Source organism: Panthera uncia (assembly GCF_023721935.1).
Source record: "Panthera uncia isolate 11264 chromosome A3 unlocalized genomic scaffold, Puncia_PCG_1.0 HiC_scaffold_12, whole genome shotgun sequence".
Classification (NCBI taxonomy): Eukaryota; Metazoa; Chordata; class Mammalia; order Carnivora; family Felidae; genus Panthera; species Panthera uncia.
In genome coordinates this window covers 1,511,342-1,537,101 of record NW_026057579.1, presented here as the reverse complement: position 1 = coordinate 1,537,101, position 25,760 = coordinate 1,511,342, and the positions used below count along the sequence as shown (strand labels likewise).

Sequence of the window (25,760 nt, the reverse complement as noted above, 5' to 3'; positions counted from 1 at the left end):
TTCCCTCTTAATTTCCAACATTTCTAGGGTCTCAAATTTCATTCTGCAGTTCCTCAGGCAAAAAGATAATGAGTTTCTTCCTGGGGCACCTGGATGACTCAGTCAGTTAAGCATCCACCTCTTGATTTTGGCTCAGCTGATGATTTCATGGTCATGGGAACTAGCCCTGTGTTCAGCTCTGCACTGGGTATGGAGCCTGCTTAACATTCTCTCTCTTCCTCTCCTTTTGCCCCTCCCCTGTTCATGCACATGTGCATGTCACTCTCTTTAAAAAAAAAAAAAAAAAAGAAAAGAAAAGAAAAAGAAAAGGACTATGGGTTTCTTCTTGAGTTCTATCTGCCCCATGATTTGCCAGCTGGGGATTGTTCCCAGCCACATTAACATGGATCTATCCTGGTGTGGTTTCCTTATTTTAAGAGTTAAATCCCTTCCAGTTTCTGCCAGCTTTTGATAGTTTCCTAGTACCTTCAAACAGTTGTTTTTAAATATTTTGTTTAGGGGTGCCTGGGTGACTCATTCAGTTAAATACCCGACTTTGGTTCAGGTCATGATCTCACAGTTCATGAGTTTGAGCCCCACATCGGGCTCACTGGTATCAGCGCAGAGCCTGCTTCACATCCTCTGTTCCCTTCATTCTCTGCCCCTCCTACACTTGTGCTCTCTCTCTCTCTTTCAAAAATAAGCAAACATTAAAAAAATTAAATATTTTGTTTAGAGTTTGTTATCATTGTTGGCAAGAAAGCTAGTCAAATACCTCACTCCACCATGACCAGAAACTAGAAGGAGAAGACTAAGGAATTTGGACTTAATTCTGCAGTCTGGAAGATTTTATGTTAGGGAGTAGTCTGATAAGTTTTTGGTTTTGGGAGATTAGTATAGAGGTTGTTTATAGGATGGGTTGGTGGGAGCGGGGGGAAACCCTAAGACAAAGGAAGCAGTCGGAAGACTCTTGCAGTAGTTCAGGAGATAGGTGACAAAGACTTTACTGGGGGAGAGAGGCAGTTGAAATGGATAGAGATGTTCACGTGGGAGAGACTTTTTAAAAACGATCCAGTTTCTGTGAGGAGTTGTGAGACTTTTCCACAGGAAAGCTTTCTTAAGTGACCACCATTACATTCCAGAAAGTCTCATCTGGTTAAAGTTCTTTCCAAAGTGTGTCTCTCCAGTGTAAACTCTGGAGAGTTTACTAACCTGGTGTTAGTCTTGGAAAAAAATGGCCTAACTGAATCCTGAGTCACTCCTGGTCTGCAGGTCCCCCTAGCTTACCTGAGGGCTACTGAAGGTCACCCAGAGACTACTTGGACCTGGAGCCCGGATCACTTGTGGAAAAAGTGTGTTTGCCTCCTGACCCAAGGCCTGGAGTGGAACTGGACACGGGCTATGGAAGAATAGGGAGAAGGGGTTACAAATGCTGGATATACTACCGGAACATACCTCATTGTCCACTTTTTCCTCTTCTTCTTGATGTTGGGCAGCTGGCTATTTAGCCCTGACATTTTCTACTAGCTTTGTTGCTTTCTCTTTCAACAGGTCAAATGGATGATGTACTGGATTATATTTGCACTTTTCACCACAGCAGAGACATTTACCGACATCTTCCTTTGTTGGTAAGTTACTCCAGGAACTGGGACTTTTCAAGGGAAGATGTTGCCTTGTGTCAGTGGAGAGATGGGAAAGGTCTGAAAGCAGTCTCAAACCTTACTTCAGAATAGAAAAGCAAGTGCAGGATGTTAACTGGGATATTTTTAATAAATTAGTCTATAAAGTCTTCAAGTAAATATTTATTCAGTGACTTTATAAGAGCAGGTATTTTTCTTAAAATACAATGATATAATGATGGACAGAATAAGGAGTTCCTCAGTTAATGGAGTTAGTAAAGAAGCATTCAGATGTCAAAAAAAGGCAAAGAAAGCAGTATACAAAAGTTTCTCCTTACCTAATAAAACTGGGTTTCTCTCAAACACCATTCACTCTCACCATAACTACTATTTACAGCTGTATATACTTTTTAAATATTTATTTAAATATTTCTTTCTTTTTTAAACAATGATATTATAGTATATGTAACGGTTCTCACTTTGCTTATTAAATTTATTTTTTAAACACTTTCATATAAGCATAAATAGACCTACATATTTTTTCAATGGCCACATGGAATTTCATGGTATAGATGGACCATAATTTATTTAATCAATCCCCTTTGGATGAAAAAAAATTTCCCATTATAAACAATGCAGCTATTACAGCAATGGAGCAAGTAAAAATTGTAAGCTAGGTCTATGTACTGATATACTGTATCTTCTTAGGTGAGAGAGACTATGAATAATATATAGTATCTTACTTACATTGAAAGGGCCTGGGTTTCTCTGTACATATGTGAATATATATTAAAGGAGTTTGGAAATACCTATCAGTTAACCAGAGGTATTTTTGCAACTTGGAATCATGGGGTTAGTTTTGGATTTGCTGTTTTGCATAAATGTTATACCATGATCAGTTATCATCGGAGAAGATAGTAAAAATATTTCCATTTTGGAGAAAGTCCATACCCAAAAAGGAGCAGTATGAATTTATTCTCCAGGATGTCACAGGCCAAGGGCCAGACCTGAACACTGTTTCTGTGAATCCTATTTGGTTTTGTTTTTTTAAGTTTATTTATTTATTCTCCAACACAACCTGAGCCAAAACCGAGAGTCAGATGCTTAACCAACTAAGCCACCCAGGCGTCCCCTGTGAATCCTATTTTGAATCAGTGGTCTTAATGACCTTAGTATATAGTTTCTTCCCTGAGGGATCCCAGCTTTCACTTCCACTGGGAGAAATAGATGTCTTAACCATTGTGGCCTCAAGCTGTAGGGAAGAAATGTGGATTACCTAATTTAACAAGTTTGTGCCATCCTGCACTGCCCTGCCCCCAGATAAATAACAGACTCAGGATGGGGCTGAGTCTCTGGGAGTGAAGAAAGAGCTCTGCTGAGCTATTTTTCATCTTCCCCAGGTCCAGGGGCTGGCAGTACGAGTCAGACCCCATATTGTTCAGAGCTGCATTGGGGAGGCTCCTGTGTCCCATGGAGATGAGAGCAACAGGCTAGGCCCAGTGAAGGGCTGTATAGTCATTTAAGCATCATGGCTAGCACCTCATGGCTAAGTCTTCCCTCTTAACAATGTCCTGTGCCTGGTGCTGAGTGGCCTCCTGTCCTCCTATCCCTCCTCATGAACTTCAAGGGGGATAGTGTTAGTCTTACGAGCTCTTTCTCAGGGACATTGGCATTTCAGTCTCACTGCTTTTGACTAAGTGAAAATCCAGTCTAATGATGGATGTGCCCCTCCCTGGTAGCTGGACTATGTTTTTACCCATGGCCCCAGAACTTTAGAGTTTCATACCTAATAAATGCTTAGCAACTATTTCTGGAGTTGATTTGATTTTGATTTTGGGAAGTATATTAGCTTTCCATTGCTGCTGTAACAAACTGTCACAAATTTAGGAGCTTAAAGCAACAGAAATGTATCATTTCAGTTTCTATGAGTCAGAAGTCCAGGTAGAATCAACTAAGTCCTCTGCTTAGGGACTCACAAGGCCAAAATCGGTGTGGGCCAGTCTGGGCTCTTATCTGGAGACTTGGGGGGTAGAGTCTACTTCAGGCTCATTTTGATTGTTGGCGGAATTCAGTTCCTTGTGGCTGTAAGACTGAGGTCCCCATTTCCTTGGCGTGCCTCCTTTCGTCTTCAAGCCAACAATGGTGTGTCAAATCCTTTTCATGCTTCAAATCTCCGCCTTCTGCTACCAGCCAGAGGAAGGTCTCTGCTTTTGCTTTTAAGGGATCATGTTATTAGATTAGGCCTACCCCAATAACCCAATATAATTTCCCTATCTTAAAGTCAGCTGATTAATAAGCTCAGTTACTTCTTCAGAATCCCTTTTACCATGTTAAGGGAACAAAGTCTGGGAGTAACATCAGAATGAGAAAGTCATAGGACCAAAATTCTGCCTACCACAGGAGGGCCTCTGATACCTGGTGTATTGGGCATGTGTGCACAGGTATGGGTAGAATCTCTCTCTTCCTGATCCACGTGGAGGCCTCATCTGGCCCATCTTAGTGGTAGCTGCCCAGGTGGCTTATGGGTGGGAAGTGAAGGTGTTGCCCATCTCCTGGCCCCCCTAGTGCTGCTTCTGCAGGGAAGAGGTTGGGAACCTTCCCTGCCGGCTTTATCCTACAGCCTGGTCATGCCCTCAGACTGCTTTCTCTTTTTCTGCCAACCTCCAGCCATTATAGGTCATAGTTGTCCTCCGGCAGAATCTTCCTAATCCTTCCTCCTTCTTGCTCTGGGAATGGCGCAGAACAGGCTGATCACACAGACAGAGCCCCTATTTCCCTTTCAGGGATATGGACACCAGCTCAGCAGCTCTGACCTCTCTTTATAATGAGAGAGAAAGAGAGAGATTGCTGTTTTTCCTGGAAGCACCTTCTGGCTTCCTGGGGAGCATCGTTAACTTTGGTTCACTTCCAAGATTGGAGATGGCCCCTCACTCCTCACTCATCCTCACTCCTCTCTCTCCGCCCCTCCCCTGGGGCAGTTTTCTCTTCATAGTTAAGACTTTCTATCTTGATGTAAACAGCAATTGTATATGGTCACAGGACAGATAGACGGTGGCTTGCTTCCTAATTTCTACAGGTGATTTAATTTAGTTTTTTTTTTTTAACAATTATAAAATACCGTATCACATGGCAAAATGAAATTGAAACAGTACACCAAAAAGTAAGTCCCTCCTCTCTCCAGGCCTTCAGTCTGTCTCCCCAGGGGCACCCCTGTTAAAAGTTACTTGTGTTCTCTTCCAGAAATTTTCTATACCCATTAATTGCATGTAATTTGACAATTCCATCACTTGTCCAACCCTCTTAGAAAATAGTTATGGGAATGGAAGCTGGTGCAGCCACTCTGGAAAACAGTATGGAGGTTCCTCAAAAAACTAAAAATAGAACTACCCTACGACCCAGCAATTGCACTACTGGGCATTTATCCACGGGATACAGGTGTGCTGTTTCAAAGGGACACGTGCACCCCCATGTTTATAGCAGCACTATCAACAATAGCCAAAGTATGGAAAGAGCCCAAATGTCCATCGATGGATGAATGGATAAAGAAGATGTGGTATATATATATACAATGGAGTATTACTTGGCAATCAAAAAGAATGAAATCTTGCCATTTACAACTACGTGGATGGAACTGGAGGGTATTATGCTAAGTGAAATTATTCAGAGAAAGACAAAAATCATATGACTTCACTCATATGAGGGCTTTAAGAAACAAAACAGATGAACATAAGGGAAGGAAAACAAAAATAATATAAAAACAGGGAGGGGGACAAAACAGAAGAGACTCATAGATATGGAGAACAAACTGAGGGTTACTGGAGGGGTTGTGGGAGGGGGGATGGGCTAAATGGGTAAGAGGCATTAAGGAATCTACTCCTGAAATCATTGTTTCACTATATGCTAACTAATTTGGATGTAAATTTTAAAAAATAAAAAAATAAAATTAAAAAAAAAGCAAAGGGACAGAAATCTTTTGGAGGTGATGGACATATGTACTTCCTGTGGTGATGGTATCATGGGTATATGCCTATGTCCAAACTCATCAAAATGTATACATTAAATATGTGCAACTTTCTGTATATTAAGGATAAAAGGTTGGAAAAAATAACAGCGATAAAATAAAATAATATAAAATTGAAAAAAAATAGCCCTCAGGAGTGTGAAAGTGTAACATCAGAAGGGTGGAAGTCTGTACCTCCCACATACACCCAAGAGCTATGCACCTGCACCTAGGGGAAACAATACATCCTAGAGTTCTGGACAGTTCAAGGGTTAATCATTAAGGAATGATCAGGGTCCTTCTCCACTTCTTGGTGAAGGCTGGGACTGTGGTAGATCAGTTGGAAAGTGACCTGGTTGGTGGTGATTGCATTGGTGGAACCAAGTGGGCCCAAGGTGTCTGCGAAACACAGGGTCTGAGTGGCTCAACTGGGAGCCCCTTATGATACCTGATGAGGGCCTGGTGCGATAATTCCAGAGGCAGTTTGAGATAATCCCCAAAGTATACTGTTAATTGCGTGTTGGGGTGGGGGGTGGGGGGGAAGGGGTTATAGAATGTTAATGTGTATATTTGGGGGGGGTGATAAAGGAGCCATATATACCCACATGGTTTTATATCTTAGGCATCTGAAGTTTACTACTGATAATGATTTTGCTTTTGGAAAAGGGACTAAGGGTCTGGGATGGGAAGGAGATTCTTTGTTGTATACTCTTCTGGATATTTGGATTTTTAAAACTATATATGCATTCATTACCTGTTTTGAAAAAAACACATCTTTTACATAAACAACAAAAGCACTGCCGTGTGACAAATCCTTTGGGATTATGTGTGTATCTTGTGTTGATGCCTGAGCTTGCTAGATTCATTTGCTTTCCCCTTGGGGTTGGCAAATACTTGTTTCCAAGACAAAATTTCCTCCATTATTAATCACTAGAGTGTTCGAGTGTGGGAGAATCATGCCTCTGTTCCTTCAGCCTCTTGTCTGTGATGGCTGTGAAACATTAAACAATCTCAACATGACAGTGTTCTTGAGTTGCTGAGGGAATATCCAGGAAGAGCCTGCCAGAGGCAGAAGAAGACAGACCAGAGACCTGGATGAAGAAAGCAGAGTGGGTGGAGCTGCTGATTTGGGGGTCCTGTGTGAGACTTGAAGGCTCTGAACTGACTTGCCAGAAATTGCTCTTTATTTTCAGCTCCCTTGGTGGGGGAAGGGGGGCTGGGAAAGAAGGTACATGGGAGGAACTTACTTTTCTGATTCTTCAGAATAGCACAGGTGTCCTTTTCCCTCAGAGTATCATGTTTTAAGGGTACCCAGGATTTGTTTTAATCAGGTATGGTAAAACACATAGATGCAGAAATGACTGTCATGAAGGAAGAAGTTTGTTAAAATCACAGATCCCTAGGGGCACCTGGGTGGCTCGTCGGTTAAGCGTCCGCCTTCGGCTCAGGTCATGATCACCCAGTCTGTGGGTTCGAGCCCCGCATCCAGCTCTGTGCTGACAGCTCAGAGCCTGGAGTCTGCTTCCGATTCTGTGTCTCCCTCTCTCTCTCTGGCCCTCTCCTGCTCATGTTCTGTCTCTCTCTGTCGCAAAAATAAATAAAAACATTAAAAAAAAAATTAAAAAAAAAATTCCCCAGAATTAAAAAAAAAAAAAAAAAAATCACAGATCCCTAGAAACTGGAGGCACAGCACACCCTGAGGTCAGTCAAGAGGCAGAAGTAGGAAGTGTGGGCAAGAACCTTTATTGTGGTTTCCATGGAAGGAGCACGCAAGGCAGAGTAAACATGTTTAGGATTAGCTGGACTGAATAATTTCAGTGGGCTCTGGGGTGAAGGGGCTGTCCTTTGGTGGCTGGGACCTGGCCCTGGGATGGTGAGGGCAGCTGGAGAGTGGCCCAGAGTGTGAGCTCACAAAAGAGGTGGTAGGGGTAAGGGCTCTGGATTGGTCAGTTTGCATATGAAAGGCTTGCTTGTGGGCGAGTTGTTTCCTATCTTTGGGAATTGGTTAATCCCAGGAGGGGTACCCTCTCCAGAGTCAGCAAGGACCCAAGATGTCAAAGCATCAGAATATAGAAAATAAAAAAGACATGGTATCAGTACACATCAGGACAGCCAAGTGTTGTTGCACAGGTTGTTCATAGAGCAAGATACCTGGCCAATGTGGCAAGTGGGGCTAAAGTTCAAATGAAGGCTCGTTCACTAGTCATGTGCTCACAGGTCTGCATCCAGTTGAGGGGTGGCTTTTTCTTATATATACGAAGGCACCATGTGAGCTGGCAGAGACCCATTATAGCATTTGTCTCAGGTTGCTATTCTATATTATTTGTGATTATTTGATCAAACTGTTTTTCCGACTGGACTATCAGTTCCAAGGGTGCAAGAAAGTCTTATCTGTTTCCCGCTAGACTAAAAGCTCCAAGAGAGCAGGGATCAGGTCTTCTTTATTCACCATTGTCTACACAGTGCTCAGCACAAGCTGACAAATGTTGGTGCTGGTCAGTGTTTCTGTGATGCATAAATGAATAGTGTACAGGACTTCAGACTCTGGAGTTGTATGTTACCTGCACCCTGAACCCTTCTTTCTTTTGGCACCAAAAAGATCAAGCTCTGTTTGCCTGCCGTCGACTTACGTAGGGTGAGTAGCATCCTTTTTGCTGTCAAGAATTTGGCTCCTGTCCCAGCCAAGAAGGGGAGGCTTTTATTCTCAGTCTGAAGATTCTTTGTCAGCTCCTCCCTGTTATAAAGTCTTCAGGTGCTTGTGCTTTCTTGGTCACAAGTGAAGAGTGAGTGACTGGATGTAGGGCACAGAGGAACATGGCCTTCCGAACCTACAGGCTGTGGCTGGAGCCCCAGCTCCAACCTAAACAAGCAGAACCCTGCAAGAAACACGAGCAGTTGCCAGGCATAGCCCGCAGGGTGATGGCTGGAGACAGCCTGGATCCCTGGCTGGCTTTGACAAAAAATGAAAACAAGAACAGACTTTCCAAAGAAGCCTTGGGGGGCACCTGGCTGCCTCAGTCAGTAGAACATGTGGCTCTTGACCTTGGGGTTGTGAGTTTGAGTCCCATGTTGGGTATAGAGAGTACTTAAAAAAATTAAATCTTTAGGGGCGCCTGGGTGGCTCGGTCAGTTAAGTGTCCAGCTTCGGCTCAGGTCATGATCTCACGGTATGTGAGTTCGAGCCCTGTGTCGGGCTCTGTGCTGACAGCTCAGAGCCTGGAGCCTGCTTCGGATTCTGTGTGTGTCTCTCTCTCTCTCTCTCCCCTCCCCTGCTCACATTCTGTCTCTCTTTCTCCTTCAAAAATAAATAGACGTTAAAAAAAATTAAAAATAAATAAAAATAAAATCTTTAAAAAAAAATAGATGCCTTGGGCTTTTGCTCTGTGTTTGCAAGTGTACGCGTATAGCTTCATGGGTGGAGAAAGGAGGAATCTGAGAGCCTTGCAGCCTTGGGCAGGCACGAGAGGTGCTGGGCTCGTCCTTTATAGGCTCAGGCAGTGTTGCTGAGAACCTAACAGAACGTGTATTTTCTCATCTCTCTCCAGGTTTCCATTCTATTATGAACTAAAAATAGCATTTGTCGCCTGGCTGCTGTCTCCCTACACAAAAGGCTCCAGCCTCCTATACAGGAAGTTTGTACATCCCACGCTGTCTTCAAAAGAAAAGGTAATTTATGCTGCTAAGCCTTTGTCACTCCTTCCAGCGAGTAAAAAAATTTAAAAGTGATAAGTAAAAAGGACAGAGTGTTTTATTGTAGGGGACCCTAGATTGTCCCGTATTTGCCCCCAACAATTTGTTCCTTCTAATCTTCTTTTTAATCTAATTTTTGACATGTTTAGAAATAGTGGTGAAATCCTCAAAAAGATGTTTTTTATTATTACTTGCTAAAAAACATTTGTGTACCTTGCAACAAAAAACAACAAAAGATTTGCTCATAATTCAACTCCCTAAACTGAATTTCCTTCCTTTTATCATGCTCAGCTCCTGTCCTTCTATAGACCTGATTTTTACATAGACTATTAAAAAATCACTTTTAAAACTTAACATAGAAAAGTGGAGGCATAAAGAGATTAAATGCCTTGAGCGTGTACCCAGGCAGCTACCGACAGAGACTGGAAGATAATAAATTTCTTGTGCAGGGTTGCTTTATTGTTCAGTGATACAATATGTGTTACCAGTGGAATCCCTGCTGTTTTTGTAATTATCAGTTGGTAAGTACTAATGAGAACAGTCATAATAATTTGTTCATGCTGTTTACCTTTTGTGTTTATTTTGCATCAAAGTACTTCGCAAACATCTTGGCAATGAAAATATAGATTTGTCTAATGTCAGAGATGGGAAAAATAAGACAGGGGAAAATTGCAGGAGAGGGTCAGTAATAAGTAAGAATTCAAGTAAGAATTACAACTTCTATCTCTTGAAAAGAAACTTAATCCTAAGCTTCTTATAAGACAATGTCACTGTCTGTAAAATGATTTTTTTGTTTAACATCTCCGCTGAACTTAATTTGCTGGATTTGCTTTCAGCGATTTGTTCTATAATTGTTTTTTTTTTTTTTTAAGGTTTCATACAATAATGAATGCAAAGTCCATTATCCATTACCTCTGCCTCACTAATTTGTTTTGGTAACTTCTTTTTTATGGATAGCAGTCTATTAAACCTTTCTTTAAAATAAAATTTTAAGTGAACCAAAAAAAAAAAAAACAAAACCCAAATACCTAAAAACAACAAAAACACTTAATATACATATAATATTTGTGTCTGAGATCTTAAACATGTTTGCACGTAAGCCGTTTGTACTTGATCTTGATTCATGATTCATGAACACCACAATACATAGAGATGGATTTCTTCTTTTGACTTCTTGTCTTAGAATAAATTTCCAAGGGTGGGATTATTGAGCCCAATATTGTATCATTCATTAATTATATTACATGACCTTCTAAACTGATTGGGATATGATTCTTAACATAAAATAGGAGCACTGTAGGTGGCTTTGTATATCAATTTCTGTTGTCTCTGAAAGTTGAGTACTTTGGACTTCTCAGGGAAGCTTTGAGGGAACATGTTAATTGCATGAGCAGACTACTATAGACATTTCTGAGAACCCTTTTAGGAACTAGGATACAGCACTGCCTGTCTCAGAAGGGTGGGTTTTGAGGAATAGGATCTCCCTCTTCCCCTGGTTGTCAAATCCCTACTCTTTCCGTTTCCCTTTCCCCAGATGCTGGGCTCACCCTGAAGCCACCAATCTAATTTCCATTGAAGTGAAGGTGGCTGACTTAAGAGCTGCCAAGAATCCCTACCAGAGTCAGTCAGGGGTCACAATGAAAACTTAGTGTGGTGACTTCCTGGGGAAGCCTTAAACCAGGAATGCACAGGGGTTGACTCACCCACGATATGCCTCAAAGCAAAGGAAATGCACTAATGTGCTGAACTTCAAATGAGCCTGAGGCCAGGTGTCGTTGTGTTACTGAACTCCGAAATGAGCTACTGTAAGTTACGAAACAGCTGTTCTCCTACAACAGTGATAACAACCCAAACGTAACAAACAGAAAGAAAAAGCCAGCGTTGAAGCAGATCTGAAGTAAACCATTATTTTTGCCCCTGAAGGAGAGAGACTTCAATCCTTTTTCCAACCTCCCTCTTACCCTGGGGATGATGCTGGATGACTTCTCATCTCTGCTTTTATTTCATTATCTGTAAAATGATCTCCCTTATCAACAAAAATAGCACTAGTATCTCTTTCTGTGTCCTAATATCTCCCCTCAATATCTTACATGGAGAGGTATTTGGATATAGTATTTAATAGTTACAGAATAGTAGAATTTTATTTTATTAAAGTTTATTTATTTTGAGAGAGAGAGAGAGAGAGAACACGTGCAGGGGAGGGGCAGAGAGAGAGAGGGAGAGAGAGAATCCCAAGCAGGTTCCATGCTGGCAGTGCAAAGCCCAATGCGGGGCTCGATCTCACAAACCATGAGATCATGACCTGAGCCGAAATCAAGAGTCAGACTGACTGAAGTACCCAAGCACTTCTTAAGAATTGTAGAATTTTAGAACTGCAAGGGCCTGATCCCCTTGAGATAGAAAGATGACAGTGGTTCTCACTTCATTGAAACCAGCCACTGTGTCAGATACTTTACTGGAATGATCTCATGTGATCCTCCCCGTGCTCCACCAATTAGGTACTATCACTGTCCTCATTTTTCAGAAGGTTAAATAAACACTTGCCGAAGCCTGACAACCAGTTAGTGGCAGGTCTCAGGTTAGAGGCTTCACTCTTGGCATTCTCTCCACCCTCAGTTCCTTCAGTGTCATATAGGATGGCTGTGTGTGGAATGGCACGCCTGTCCACATCCAGGACCCCTGGAGCCTCCCTGGGAGGTTAGAGGACTTCAGGAACAATCGTAGGGTGTTGCTAGAAGGAAACCTTCCTGGGTCGGTAAATGGCTGTTTTTTCAAAATTCCTTTTTTACTTCCCTGTATCTCTGTTGTTTCCTTCCTTTCTCCTGTCTACCTTCCCCTCTCTGAACGCGCACCCGAAAGTGCCAGTGACTTTTCAGTTCCAGTGAGAATCCGTGATTGGGCAAGCTGCCAAGCCCAGTGTTCAGGAGAAGGGAGAAAGAACAGAGATTTGTTTGAACCTTCGAACTCAGCGTGCCTCCGTTTTTCCTTCAACAGGAAATCGATGATTGCCTGGTCCAAGCAAAAGACCGAAGTTATGATGCCCTTGTGCACTTTGGGAAGCGGGGCTTGAATGTGGCGGCCACAGCAGCCGTGATGGCTGCTTCCAAGGTACTGTGTGGGGCCCTGAGCACTACAACCATGTGAGCATTTTGACCCTGTCAGCATGCCCTGCTTCACCCACACAAATGGGACAGGGCAGGCTCAGGACCAATCAGGGATTCCTCATCTTTTCAGGGGGTCCCTTTGAAAATCTGATGGAAAAAATAGTGAATCTCGCCCCTAGAAAATTGGGTGTGCATGCACACACACGCACAAATGATGTATGTGATATTAAGAGTTTCCCAGAGCTCCTGAAACTCATTGTGGGTCCCAGATTAAGAACCTCTGACTGAGTTGGAGCTAAAGCCTGGGAGAAAGAGAAAATGAAAAGGGAGGGAGTGAGTTCTTCTCTACAATTTCCCAGGGTGCACTGGGAGAGTCACCTACACTCAAAATAGCCAGGTGGGGAGACTACCTGAGTGAGTGGGTGGGCTCCAAGCTCATGTGGCCCACCTGACCTGAGGGAAGGAACCAAGGTCCCAGAGGAGGTGAGTGGTACAGACATGGAGGAGGAGGATGCCTGTAGCAGCCGCAATTAACACTGAAGGAGGTTCAAAGTAAACTCTGGTCTGTGATGTAAGCATCACTTCTCTTTTCCATCCAGCCCCATTCACGTCCTCTGTGTTCCTTCCTAGCTTCTTCTCACGTCACGTTCTCCTTGTCATTATGTCCATTTCTCATTGTGTGCTCAGCCCTGAAAAATTCGATTGGTAGACATCTTCCCTCAGAGTAAATTCAGGAGATGGCCTTGTGTTTCCTGGTGACAGTCCCTTACCCCCAGTCCAAATGTGGAGTAGGGGTCTACAGTCGGCTTGGGATGGAGGAGAGGCAGTTATGCTAATGTTTGGGCAGACACACTGACTGGGAAGTGAGTTGTATGAGCAAAGGGAAGCTGTATGTCCTAGGTGGTGGTGTGAGGGTTGTAGGCAAGGGGGCAGACTTGTGAAAGGCTTTGGAAGAAGTCAGTTGATACCGACCTTGGTGCTCCATGGGCTCTGAGTGGATGGTGGGATGGAGCATGTTGACAGCCAGGATCAGGGGCCCGAGCTGGGTTTTCTATGTCCTGACCCAAGAGAAGCACAGTAGGAAGAAAGATTTACCCACTGGGGCTGAGCATTTGTTTGAAAAGTACTGTCTACCTGAAGTCAGGGAGTTCTACAGACAAAGGCTGGGAGAAAGAGAAGGGACACCAAAACGGAATGATTCCTATTCAGAGAAGGACCAGCTCCTTCTATAACACAGAACTGTAGTGAGGTGTCCCTCTTAGTCCAATCGTTGCTGGCAAGGTGATGGATCCCAGTGAGTATCTTTGGAGGGGACATTCTGCTGTGGTATCCCAAGGAGATGTGTCAGGATTTACAAAGAGCAGCGAATGCCAAGATCCTTCTATTTGAGATGTAACCATTTTGTGCTTTCCTTTTTTAAGCTGAAAGATAAGAGAACTCTGACTTGCTAAATTCTTAAGTCATCAGGGCAACTTTGCGACATAAAGCTCCAGAAACCTTCTGTCAGTTCCTCTCTCCACCCCATCTCCTCTGCTTCTGAAGCCTGAAGAAAGATGGGTGCTGCTGTTTCCTCAGCTCAGTCATAGAGCATAAGTGCGGTATATTTATCGGGTTGGCTCAGTGTGGCCTCCTGGCCATACAGCTGCGTGTGGGTAAATTTTACTCCGATGGTAATTCTGTAGGGCCGTCCTTTTCCAGGTCTGCCTCAAGCTGGAGCCTCCAGAGTCTTGATACCGTGTTGGCAAGCCGCCACCAGCCGCTCAGACCATGCGGGGAACCCCATGAGCCCAAGCCTCCAGCCGGGCACCTTACAACAACTAAACGTGAAGGAAGCTCCAGACAATCTGAAACTTGCCTCAGGAAATAACCGCTCACTAGTTCTTTCTAGTTGTGCTCAAGTCGTGAGGATGCCCGCTTCCTGTTGAGTTTGTTTCAGATGAGAAAGTTTTCTGCCTTTTGGGGGCTTTGCTTTTCCTCTCCAAATATAAATATCTTAAGGGAGAAAACACATCTTGTCTTCTAAAAATAATGCCCTCTATTTTTGAAACAGATGTGGAATCCAGTCTGGCTGAGGAGTAAATCAGTGGTTTCCACAGCAACAATGGATCGCTCTAGGCAGGGGTCAAAGGATGATGACTCACCAGTGAGTCCAAATCTGGCTTTCATGTCCAAACCACCTGGGAAGCTTTGTTTTTATTTTTTTTAATAGATTCTCAGATGTGCTGATTCAGAATCTCAGGCAGTAGGCTCAATCTGTATTTTTAACAAGTTGCCCGGATGATTGTTAAACAGCCAGTTCTGAACAGGTCACTGCCTGAGGCCCCATCCAGAACCAGAAACGCACAGGTGATTAGGGTTAAAACACTTAACTTCTTTAACATTCCTGGGATGCAGATTTGGCTTCTTAGAAGCATTAACCTTGCGAATGAGAAAGTGAGGCAGGTGTGTGTGTGTGTGTGTGTGTGTGTGTGAATGTTTCATTTCCTCGAGACTTCATGCCACTTGAGAAATATTATGGTGGGAATACAAATTCTTCTCCCTCTTTGTAATGCTACAAAGAGCCCAGCACAGTGCATTGCACCCAGCTGAGCCCTGAACCACCTTGGTGATAACGGGAATAGTCAGAGCAATTTTATGAAAAAAAGATACTTTGCCAAGTCACCCATGACTAGGGTGACCATAAATTTTAATGTCCAGACCAGTCCAGTACGCCTTTCTGGAATAATTACACCAGGAACCCACATACACGAACCCAATCCCAAGCAAACAGGGACCCATGGTCACCCTACTTATGGCTCCATTTTACGACTCCTGGGCCCTACCTTTCTCCTCCCAGAAAACACCCTCAACTCACAAATCAGTTCTCACTCTAAACATCTACTGCGTTTAGCCAGATGGACATGCAAGAGAGTGTGAGGTAACCGAAAGACTGTCTCTTACTTCAGAATAAAAGGAGGCTGGGATCAGGTGACTAGATGAAGGGTCATTTCTCCTCTGTCTTCTGCTTTTTTTTCCCCATCCTTTGAGGGCTCCCCAGGAGGAAAGTGTGGAGCTTAAAAGATCTTTTGGTTACTCTTTCTTTCTTTCTTTCTTTCTTTCTTTCTTTCTTTCTTTCTCTTTCTTTCTTCCTTTCTTTCTTTCTTTCTTTCCTTCTTTCTTTCTAATTAAAGTATAATTGACATGTAAGATTATATTAGCTTAAGGTGTACAACATGTGGCCACACTTTTAGTTAATACTTCTTTTCTTGTAATTTTTCTTGTATTTGAGCCCTTTCCTTAAAAAAAAAAAAAAGAAAAGAAAAGAAACAGATGTTTACAGGGTTTTTGCATCATCAGGAGTGAAGAAACTTTGTAAACAGTATTGTACAAATATAAGTTGTTATTAACGTTGATATTTTATTTTAGAACTGGAAAAATGAAAACAACACAATTACACATGGGAAGTTTCTCCTCCAGGACTGCTAATCCCCCCTCCCACCCCCAGTTTTCCCCAGGGTTTCTGTCCCTGGGAAATGTCGATGCATCTTTTCTTTCTATGAAACTGCTCTGTCTCCTTCCTGAGGACACCCTTCTCTAGGACCATCGGTCTAAACGTCCCTTGTCTCTGAGTGGGCTCTGAGCCTCAAAGCTGGGTGTTTCCCAGCCAGTAATTTCACCCAGAGGGAAAATTGAGCCCCAGGTTTTTTAAAGACTAGAATTGGAAATCTTTCTCTCTTTTTAAAAATAATGCCCTAGAGGGGCGCCTGGGTGGCTCAGTCGGTTAAGCGTCTGAGTTTTGTTTTTGGCTCCGGTCATGATCACAAGGTCCGTGGGTATGAGCCCTGCGTGGGGCTCGGCGTTGACAGCATGAAGCCTGCTTGGGATTCTCCTCTCCCTCTCTCTCACCCTCCCTTTCTCATGCTCTCCCTCTCTGTCAAAATAAATAAACCTAAGAAAAGTAAAAATAATTCTCTAAAATAAACAAAACACATTCTCACAAGAAAGAGAAACCATGAGGAGAAAAACCAATTGATAAAAAGTTTTAAAACTGTGAGGTGTCCAAGGCCACCTTATCGCTCTTGAACTAGGAAGCACATATTAGGTCTCTTCCATCTGCCCCGTTCTTAGACCTAGTAAACAAACCTTGCTTTTTACTTGTCCCATAACTTGAAAAATAATGTTTTTTACTCCCCCTGGAGATCCGATCCTTAGAACAGCTCCTCCAGTACCAATTCTGTTGTTAAAGTCACCCGTTAAGACACTGCTGCAAGTAGTGCAATGGATTCTGGGTGCTGTGGATTCGGGGTTCTGCTTCCCCAGATTGTGTGTGGGTTTTTCTCCCTAGAATCTAATATTTCCTATTATATTGTTAGCGTCTGGAGATGAGGGACTCTAGATTCTTTTCCTTTGTCTCTTGCCTAGAAAAAAACAAAATAAAGAACCAGTGCCTACTTGTTTAGCATTCTGCATTCATAGCTACTCATCAAACCTTGTTGATCTGAAGAATAAACGTTTTTGATTCTCTAGTCCCGCTCTGTCCAGTGCGGCTACTTACATTTGAATTAATTACAATTACGTAAATTTAAAATTCAATTTCTCAGTTGTACTAGTCCCATTTCCAATCCTCAGCAGCTGTGGTAGCAGGTGGCTGGCACAGATATAGACGGTTTCCAACATCACGGAAGGTTCTCTTGGGCAGCACTGCCCCAAGCCCTCTATGAAACATCTTGGGTTCTCTTTGCCTTTATTTCCCCCCTTCACCTGCAGTGCCCTGGCTTTGACAGGACCCCTCTCTTACCCACTCAGCACTGTGGGGCCTCCTTAAATGAGGTTCAGCAGCAAAACAGGGAGATGGAAACTCAACCTATAGCACCACCCATGGTGTTGCTTTTATTTCTTCTTCCTTGGCCCAGTGCTGCTTTCACGCCATGACCTCCATTTCCCCAATCTGCCAGCCAAAACTCAGGCACTTTGCCTGCAGTTATGGTCAACAGCCGCCAAGGGATAGCCAAGCCCCGGTTACAGGATGGCACCTGAACATGGGTACTAGAGCCACAGAGAGACAACTTGTGGTGTTTCCCTGCTCATTTTTAAAGTCCCACTCAATTTTGCCTTAAGAATAAAACAAACTCTATGAGATAGTTTTTGGCATAGTTAAACAAAAAAAGTCCCCTCCCTATTATCCTTACCTTTTATCCATCACTGCCTTATCTAAACTTCTTGCTTGAAAAAAATACTGCTTTCAAACCACCATGAAACTTTATTTTTGGAACCAGAAGCTCATTCCCAGAGGCTCATAAAACCAGTGATTTGCAGCTTCTGGCCAGACTGGAGTCGTTTTTCCTTGCCTTTGTTTTTTGTTTTTTGTTTTTTGTTTCTGGCTATCTATTGAATATTAATTAGGTGCAAACCACCTGTTTACAATTAATCAGAGGACAGGTATTGATTTTCCTTCTATAAAACTTCCCTGTGTCAGCTCATTCTCAGAAAGCATTTCCAAGAAAGAAGACTGCCATCCCCTCCATGTCTCTGTGTCTCACCTCACTGTCACACCCTCGTGTCTGCTCCATCCAGTAGCTGAGGAACACTTTCAAGCCATTGTGCTGGGTTACATCAAGTTGGCCTTCTCTCTTCTGTTTTAGCTAAGGACAGTGTGACATAAAATTAATATTTACACTTCACCATGGCAACCAGTTTTAAACCCCAAGATTATCTAAACTGCTGAACAACCTGCTGAAAAAGTTTGGAAGTATTGCCTGCCGCCTAAGTCTCTCAAACAAATCAGCTTGCACCCGAGCTAAGCTCTCTGCAACTTGTTGAATCAGAACCAAACAAGACTTCTTGCCAGTGTGGTTCTACCATGTTCGCCTTCATTATTCAACACCCCATCATCATCCTGGATCCCTCCTCTCCCGTGTTTCTGCTGGGACGACTATGGCACCTCACTCCACCTAGTAGATGGCTAGGGAGAGGAAAACAAAAGAAGACACAGTGCCACCAGTCAGCTAAAGAGGAAGGGCCAGGAACTCACACGGATGTCTCTTGCCCCCTCTCTGTTCCAAGTTTACCTGTGGAGGTTGTGTATAGCTGGATGCATCAAGGGTCCAGGTGGGAAGAGAGAAGCCTCCCTGCTTACCTGGTCTTGGAGAAGAGCCTGGTTGAACCTATGAGGTCTGAGAAAGCATTTTCAAGATCACTTGTGAGCAGGAAAAGCTTATTCTTGGCTGTGGTGATGTGGCACCTTCTTAGTCACCTCCTCCTTCCAGACTCTTCTCTCCTGCTAGCTCCCTTCCTCCTCCCCTCGCTCAGCAGTGTTGAGTGGGATTTCTCCAGGGCCTCACCTCGCTCTCTTCTCCCTCCCAGGACCATCTCACCTTCAGCTGTCCCCTGATGCCTGGTTCCCAGATTAGCTTCTCTGCCTGGGACTCCAGTATTGCATTTCTGATTCTCTGCTGAACTTCTCCTCACCTTGTCTCCTTGGTATCTTTACTTAGTATTTTCCTAACTCTGAATCCACCCCTCCTCTTGTGTCCCATCTTTCTGATGACAATGAAATCACCACCCCTTCCAGACCTCCAGGCTCCAGATCTCAGTCATCTTTGATGGTCTTCCTTCTTCCTACTTACTCTTCAAGTCCTGCCCATTTTACATCTCTTCCCTTTCTCTAGGCCTTCCCCACACCCTTCCTTTTGGCTTGGACTATTGCAGTAGCCACCCAGATAGTCACTGCTGCTCTTCTTTGCCATTTGAGCTCTGATCCTAGCCTTTCTGTCTTGTCCCTCCTTACCTTTCTGGCTCCTCTTGTACTGCACTTACAGCACCACCTTCTGTGCTGTTCTAGAAATAGCACACAGAGTTGCTATTTCTAGACTTTTCTCTTTCCTGCCTCTGCTCTTGTTGGTCCTTCATCTGCCCCTGTCACCCCCTGTTTGAAATCCTTTCCACCCTTCAAGGTCAAATGCCACTGTCTCCATGGAAACCTGTTCTGATTCCAGGTGGAACTGTTCTCTTGCTTCTTGGTCCCCACATGGCACTCTGTTGTCATCATTAGAATTCATATCGTTTTTTTTATGTTTATGTATGAGAGAGAGAGAGAGAGAGACAGAGCATGAGCAAGGGAGGGGCAGAGAGAGAGGGAGACACAGAATCCAAAGCAGGCTACAGGCTCTGAGCTGTCAGCACAGAGCCTGATGCGGGGCTTGAACCCATGAACCGCGATATCGTGACCTGAGCTGAAGTTGGACTGAGCCATTCAGGTGCCCCTAGAATTCATATCTTATCTGCATCCCTAGTAGGTGCTCAGTAAATGTTAAAGGAATGAAGGACTGTCGTACATATTTTTAGCTGTCACAGCTTATAGAGCAGTACTCCGCATCACGCGTGGACTTTGGGGGTAAGCAGGGCCCGATTAAACACCCCAGCTCCCACATTACTGCTGCACCTCTCTGAGCCTCAGCCTTTTCACCTGAAAAATAGGCATGATGCCACAAAACACTCATGAGATGATGGAGATAAAGATTTCAAAGAATGCAGAGCTCATACTAAATGCTTAATAAAGGTTGTCTGTTACTCACTTCTGTATGCTGGTTTGATCTCTGAGGTTGATCATTATTCTGTTGAGCAGAATAAAAGGAACAAGTCAGATGCTGGTGTTGGGAAGCTCTTTACAGTTCAGACTCTTCTGGAGAGGAAACTGAATTTCCCTGTCCTGTGGATCTAGGCTCTCTTCCCGTCTTTTCTCTGGTGCGGTAGCGTGAGCACAGGATCTGGTGTTACTTGCACTCTTGTCCCCGGCCCGCCTTGCTGGTGCTATGTCTCCCTGGGCAAGCCACCCTCCAGCCCTGGGCTTCAGGTCCCTCGTGGCTCTCGGCCCCATTTTCCATACAGTTGTTTCCTCCTCCTCTTCAGCCTCGTGGTGAGTGGGTCCCTGGGGCCAGCTTACAACAGTGAGCATCTGCCCTCCCCCAAGAGACAAGGAATGTCAAACCCATAGGTTGCTAGAGCAGGCAGGAGCCTTAGATGCCGTCTTTGTAACCCCACCACCACCACTTCTCAGGGGTGGACACTGAGACCCGGATGTTGAGTGGCTCACTCAGGGTCATACAGCTGTTAGTGGCCAAGCTGGGCTCAGAGTGAGACTTTCTAGTTCCCAGTCCCATTTTCCCTGAATCTCTCCAAGCACCCCCAGGCCCCCTCCCAGCCCCACCCCACCCCCCCACACATTGGGCTAATGTTTCCTGACCTTTATTTACTTGGGTTACGTCACCAGCCCCTGAGAACACATGGCTGAGTACCTGAGAGATGACTGTCTTGCCACTGAGAATTTTAGAATTGGTCACAGCCCTGGAGACAGTCAAGGTTGTCTGTCTCCTCTCGTGACCATTTTATATCAAACATCCCTGGGAATTAAGAAGGTGCATTAATATACAAGAGGCGGCCAACAAATGCCACCAAAGCAGGCTCCCTCTTTGCCCTGAGGCAGGGCTGGGGCAACACTCAAATGCAGGATATAGTACATTCTAGGTGAAGGAATTTGGGTTACAAATACATGTTACCGTAAGATAGAGTTTCTTTAGAGCTTCATCATTTTTATGATAATATGGGCACATGTGCAAACACAACCATAGCTCCTCTTTTCACCAACAGCTGAACAAATTTGTCTTGTGGATGCGCCCCCCCCCCCCCGCTCCAGTCCTTTCAGTCCTTTCTCCCCCTCATTGTCCTTTAGCAACATCTCTCCTGTCTTCCGCCTGCACCACACCCCCAACCCTGCCCAGGAAGTGGGATCGCTACCACATCAACCTCCCCTCAGGGCCTTTGCCTTTCCAAGGAGGAAGCTTGGACAAGGCAAAGCTTCTAGCTGAGACTCAGTGGTGGACGTCTATGTGCGAGGACAGGGACATCAGCTGTGTGTGGAGAGTCCTTCCTAGGGACCCCGAAGCCCTATCACCAGAGTGCAGGCCTGGATCAGATGACCAGGCTGGAGTATTTTTCCCCTTTTGTTCCGGTGCCACAGCCCTGGCTCCACTCGAGTGTGAGCTCTCGTGTGAGACCTCCGCTGGTGTCAGCCAGCTGCGCTGTCTCCCTCCCTGGAACTTCTGCCTCGCGTTTTGTCATTTTTGTCATTTGCTGCCTTGTGTGCATTTGTGTCTTGATGCCCTAGCTAGACTGTGAGCTCCTTGGGAGTAGGGATCGCATCATGTTTCACGTTCATCTTTGTTCCTCTGTGGGGCTTCACACAGAGCTTTGTGAACACTCCCTCTGCATTCGCTCAAATGAGGGAAGGAGGAAGTGAGTGAGTGAGTGAGTGAGTGAGGTGGTGAAGACAGCATGGCTTCCTTCAATCCTGTTTTGTAGGCTTGGTGCCCATGGCTTTTTTTCTTTTCCCATTTGTCAGGTGGCTCGACTCTTTCATTTTGTCTCCTCTTTGGACCTCAGAGAAGGGCAGGTAACCCCGTTGAGAGGTGTGACTAACTCCAAACTGATCCAGTCGGGTAGAGAGGCCAGCAGCGACCTCTGCCCACCAGCACATGGTCTGGATCGGAACCAGGTGTTTCTCCTACCGACACCTGCGTGTGTTTGTGTGTGTTAATCCAGAACCAGTCCCACTTCGGCATCCTTCCAGAGCCTCTTTTTCGTGTCAGTTTGGTAGCATCTAACCTGTGATTAACTTACTTGGATTTTTTTTTTTCTTTGCTTAATGCCTGGAGAACGAGTTGAATTTGATGACTGATGCTATTGGGGGAGAAATCCTCTTTCTTTCTTTCTCCTTTGTTTGTTAATCTAATTTGATGTCACAATCAAGGCGGCCCATTTTCATCAGCATGTTGATAAGGAGTCTGCTTGGCATTGATGTAGAGCATGTGTGGCTATAGAGGTTAACTGTCAGCGAGGTGGGTGCGGAGAAGGAAATACTAACTCTTTCTGAATTACCAGTGGGGAATGTGGTTATGCTGGTGGCTTTGTTGTCCATTGCCTGACTCACTAAAACCTGTTGTCTTTATTCTTGTTGTCATTAGTTACAGGCATTCGATATCCATGAAGGCTCTGCTAGAGCCTTCCCCTGTGACTTGGTGTGTCCCCCGGGAAAAGAGGACCTCATCAGGGGCTTGCAGCCAAGCTTAGTTGCTGTGTTGCATCTGGGCTCTGTGGGCCCTCATGGCAGGCATCCTATTAGTGGTAAATTATTTTACTCGGAATACCAGATTAGTAAAGGTCTGGGTTTTCCCAGGAACACACCCGTTCCCCTTACTAAGAAAAACATCAAAATGGGCACTTGGCTGGCTCTGTTGGTAGAGCATGTAATTCTTGGTCTCAGAGTTGTGAGTTTGAGCCCCACGTTGGGGGTAGAGTTTACTTAAAACACACACACACACACACACACACACACACACACACACACTTCTTTTTTAAAAAAGAAGAAAAACATCAAAACATACAGAATTCGGCAGTGTGTTAGCTAAGTGGCTTCCTTATCCCTTACCAACTGGGGGAAAGATTAGAAATTAAAGATCTCAGAAAGTTCAGTGACATAGTTTACCTCTTGAAGTCTAATTTTCTAAGAGTTTTAGCCAGAAAAAAAAAAAAAGATTGAACAATCAGGAATGGATTACCCTCCCTTGCCTCAAGGCACTTCTGTGGGATTTCTGGGGATTCTAGGAGCACCCTGAAAGAATCACCAGGCCCTGTGTTGACCTGCCCAGAAAGCAGCGAGGTGGGTCTGTTAAAACAACATGTAAATAAGCAACAATAACAAAACTGGGTAGACATGCTTATAACATCTAGGGAATGAAGAGGTCAAGAGTACAACAGATTATATGGTGGTAGGCTGAGAGGTGGGCTGGTAAGGACAGTGCTGACTTGTGACATGACAGCCCTAGGGGCAGACTCAGATGTACTTGAGTACTCAGATGTACTTGAAGTAGGCTGACCTTGGTTCATGAAAGGGCCCCCACATCCTTAGCTTTTCCTATGGCTCATATTCTAAACTGAGTGTTGGCTGGGGAGGAAATTGATATAGGACTTTCAAAACACAGACACATGGGGTGCCTAGGTGGCTCAGTCAGTTGAGCATCTGACTCTTGCTTTCGGTTCAGGTCAAGATCTCACAGTTTGTAAGTTCGAGCCCCACGTTGGGCTCTGTGCTGGCAGTGTGGAGCCTGCTTGGGATTCTCTCTCTCTACCACTGTCTCTCTGTGCCCCTCCTGCCCTCTCTCTCAATCTTTCAAAACAAATAAACATTAAAAAAAATTTTAAACACACACACATGTTAAACACACAGAGTTACTGTGGGAGACCCAACAATTATTCTAGAGATTTTCAACTAATTCTAAAAACCCTTATTTTGGAATTGCAATCAGAGCCAGATAATGAGCCACCAAAGAGGGTCACAGATTCTTGAACTTAGAATTTTCCAGTTGGAAGGGAATCTTGTTCAATGCTTTAATTTCCCAATGAGGTTGCAAAGCTGACAAAGACCAAGGTGACTTGGTCAAGGCCCCTCATAACAGAGTTGAGACAAGGCTCTTGGGGCTGGACAGCTAATATATTGCAGTTTCTGGAGGCACCACTTCTTCCTTCTCTGTTCTAATCTTGTTTTTTGTTTTTTTGGGTTTTTTTTTTTTTTTTTTTTTTTAAGTAGTCTCATGTCATTCTGTTTTGGTCTAGATGGCACTTGTCAGCATCATGCAAGCCCTATATTTACAAAATAGGATCCTCAAGGTGATCTTGGGAAAGTGCTATGAGTGTTTCTAAAAATGAAGTGGTAATGATTCTTAAAGGTAATATATGTTTATGGTATAAAATTCCAAAAGCACAAAAGAGGGCATGCAGTGAAGAGTATGTGTCACTCCTGCCCCCGCCCCCCACTGGTCCAGCTGTTTTAAAAGAAACCCTGTGACCTTTCAGCAGGCACTTTCACAAATGCATTCATTTGGCCATTAACACAGTATAACTGGACCCCCATCCCCTTAGCAGACAAAACTGCAAAGACCTCATCTGTCATTGAATGGGCAGCTCTGAGTGCTGGATGACCAAGAAATATACTTCTCTTTCCACCTGGTCCCCATCTTCACCTACCCAAGTCCTCTAAGGCCAGGTCAAGCGTAGTCTCCTCTGGCATGTCTGGCTGCTCCAATGCACGCTCTCTGTCCTTTGCACCCTCCAGCCCTCTGGCCTTTCTCATATACTCCTTGTGGACAGAACACATGTCCCTATTCAACAGAATGCTCCTTGAGGTATGGGACCCTGGCCGATGCACTGGGGTAGGGGTGGGGATTTCCTGTTACTGCTCTTTACTGAGGAAATTGATCAATAAATGGCTGTATGTTCATTCATTCAACTCCTTGAGCCCTAATGTATGTCAGGTAACATGGCAGACACTGATAAATGAAACAATCTGGAGGGGAAGACAAACCAACAAACAATACCAATAGTTAAATGTAATTGTGTGAGGTGCTACAAAGAAGTACAGACTTCACTGAAAGCATACAACAGGGAGCGAAGATGGTCAGACAAAACTTCTCTGAGAAGTGCAACCATATTGTATTGAATCTAAAACGCAGTGGTTTGGGGGCACCTGGGTGACTCAGTTGGCTAAGTGTCTGACTCTTGGTCTCAGCTCAGGTCTTGATCTTGGGGTTGTCCATTCAGGACCCACGTTAGACCCCATGTTGGGCTCTGCATTGGGCATGAAGCCTATTTTAAAAAAGAATGGGATAGTTTCTAAGACTATCTAAGATAACATTGTTATCTACCCCTAAAGGAGGAAAATATTGCCAATCAAATTAGGGCTTAATCCTTTTCCACTTAGAATTTTTACTTCTACTTATCAAAAGGACCCTTTTAGACTTTAGACATAGATTTTTTGTGTGTATCACTTTGCACATACATTAAAAGGAACACATAAGCACAATAAATTGATTGAATTTCTTCCTAACCTCGGTTCTTCAGTTTCTGAGTCTCACTCTTCTGAATCACTTTTCAACTGAGCTCGTCAGTGTCTGTTTATGACCATGCTGTATCACGCTCCACCTTCCAGAGCGTTGGTAATACACAGCTGGCTGCTGTCTCTGGGATTTTCATCCATGCCGCTGATAACCATTCTGCCAGTGTGGATGCTGCCACTTTCTTGATCTTACCAGAGGTGTCAATGGAGTGTGTTTTAGACAACCTGGACTCATATTTCTTCTGTGGGTGGTTCTGAATGGTTTCAATTCAGTTCAGTTGTCCATTCATGCCATGGGGATGACAACCAAATGCATTCATGTGTAGGCAATGACAATGATGTCAAGGCAACAACAATTTTAAGACCCACCTCAATTTCAGAGATGAAAAAATATATGTCTTGAAATAGATGAAGATCATTCACAAGAAGTCTGGGAGTAAGCG

At 44.2% G+C, this 25,760-nt stretch overlaps 1 protein-coding gene and 1 long non-coding RNA gene across 4 annotated transcripts in view; one reads left to right on the top strand and one right to left on the bottom strand.

Moving 5' to 3' along the window:
* REEP1 (receptor accessory protein 1) overlaps nucleotides 1–25,760 on the top strand; it is a 109,607-nt gene that overhangs the window by 64,728 nt on the left and 19,119 nt on the right. For all 3 annotated transcript variants that reach the window (XR_007462330.1, XM_049651866.1, XM_049651867.1), the window contains exons 3-5: nucleotides 1,531–1,607; nucleotides 9,144–9,264; nucleotides 12,283–12,396. Coding sequence is in view for 2 of the 3 variants with exons in the window: in XM_049651866.1 (XP_049507823.1) it covers nucleotides 1,531–1,607; nucleotides 9,144–9,264; nucleotides 12,283–12,396 (312 nt within the window). In the remaining variant the exon portion in view is untranslated. The remainder of the gene's footprint in view (nucleotides 1–1,530; nucleotides 1,608–9,143; nucleotides 9,265–12,282; nucleotides 12,397–25,760) is intronic.
* Nucleotides 15,512–19,287, bottom strand: LOC125937273 (uncharacterized). Its single transcript, XR_007462336.1, has 5 exons — nucleotides 19,159–19,287; nucleotides 18,440–18,544; nucleotides 18,102–18,333; nucleotides 17,912–18,013; nucleotides 15,512–15,667 (listed from the first exon to the last, which is right to left on the bottom strand). It is a non-coding gene; the product is annotated as an uncharacterized LOC125937273 (long non-coding RNA).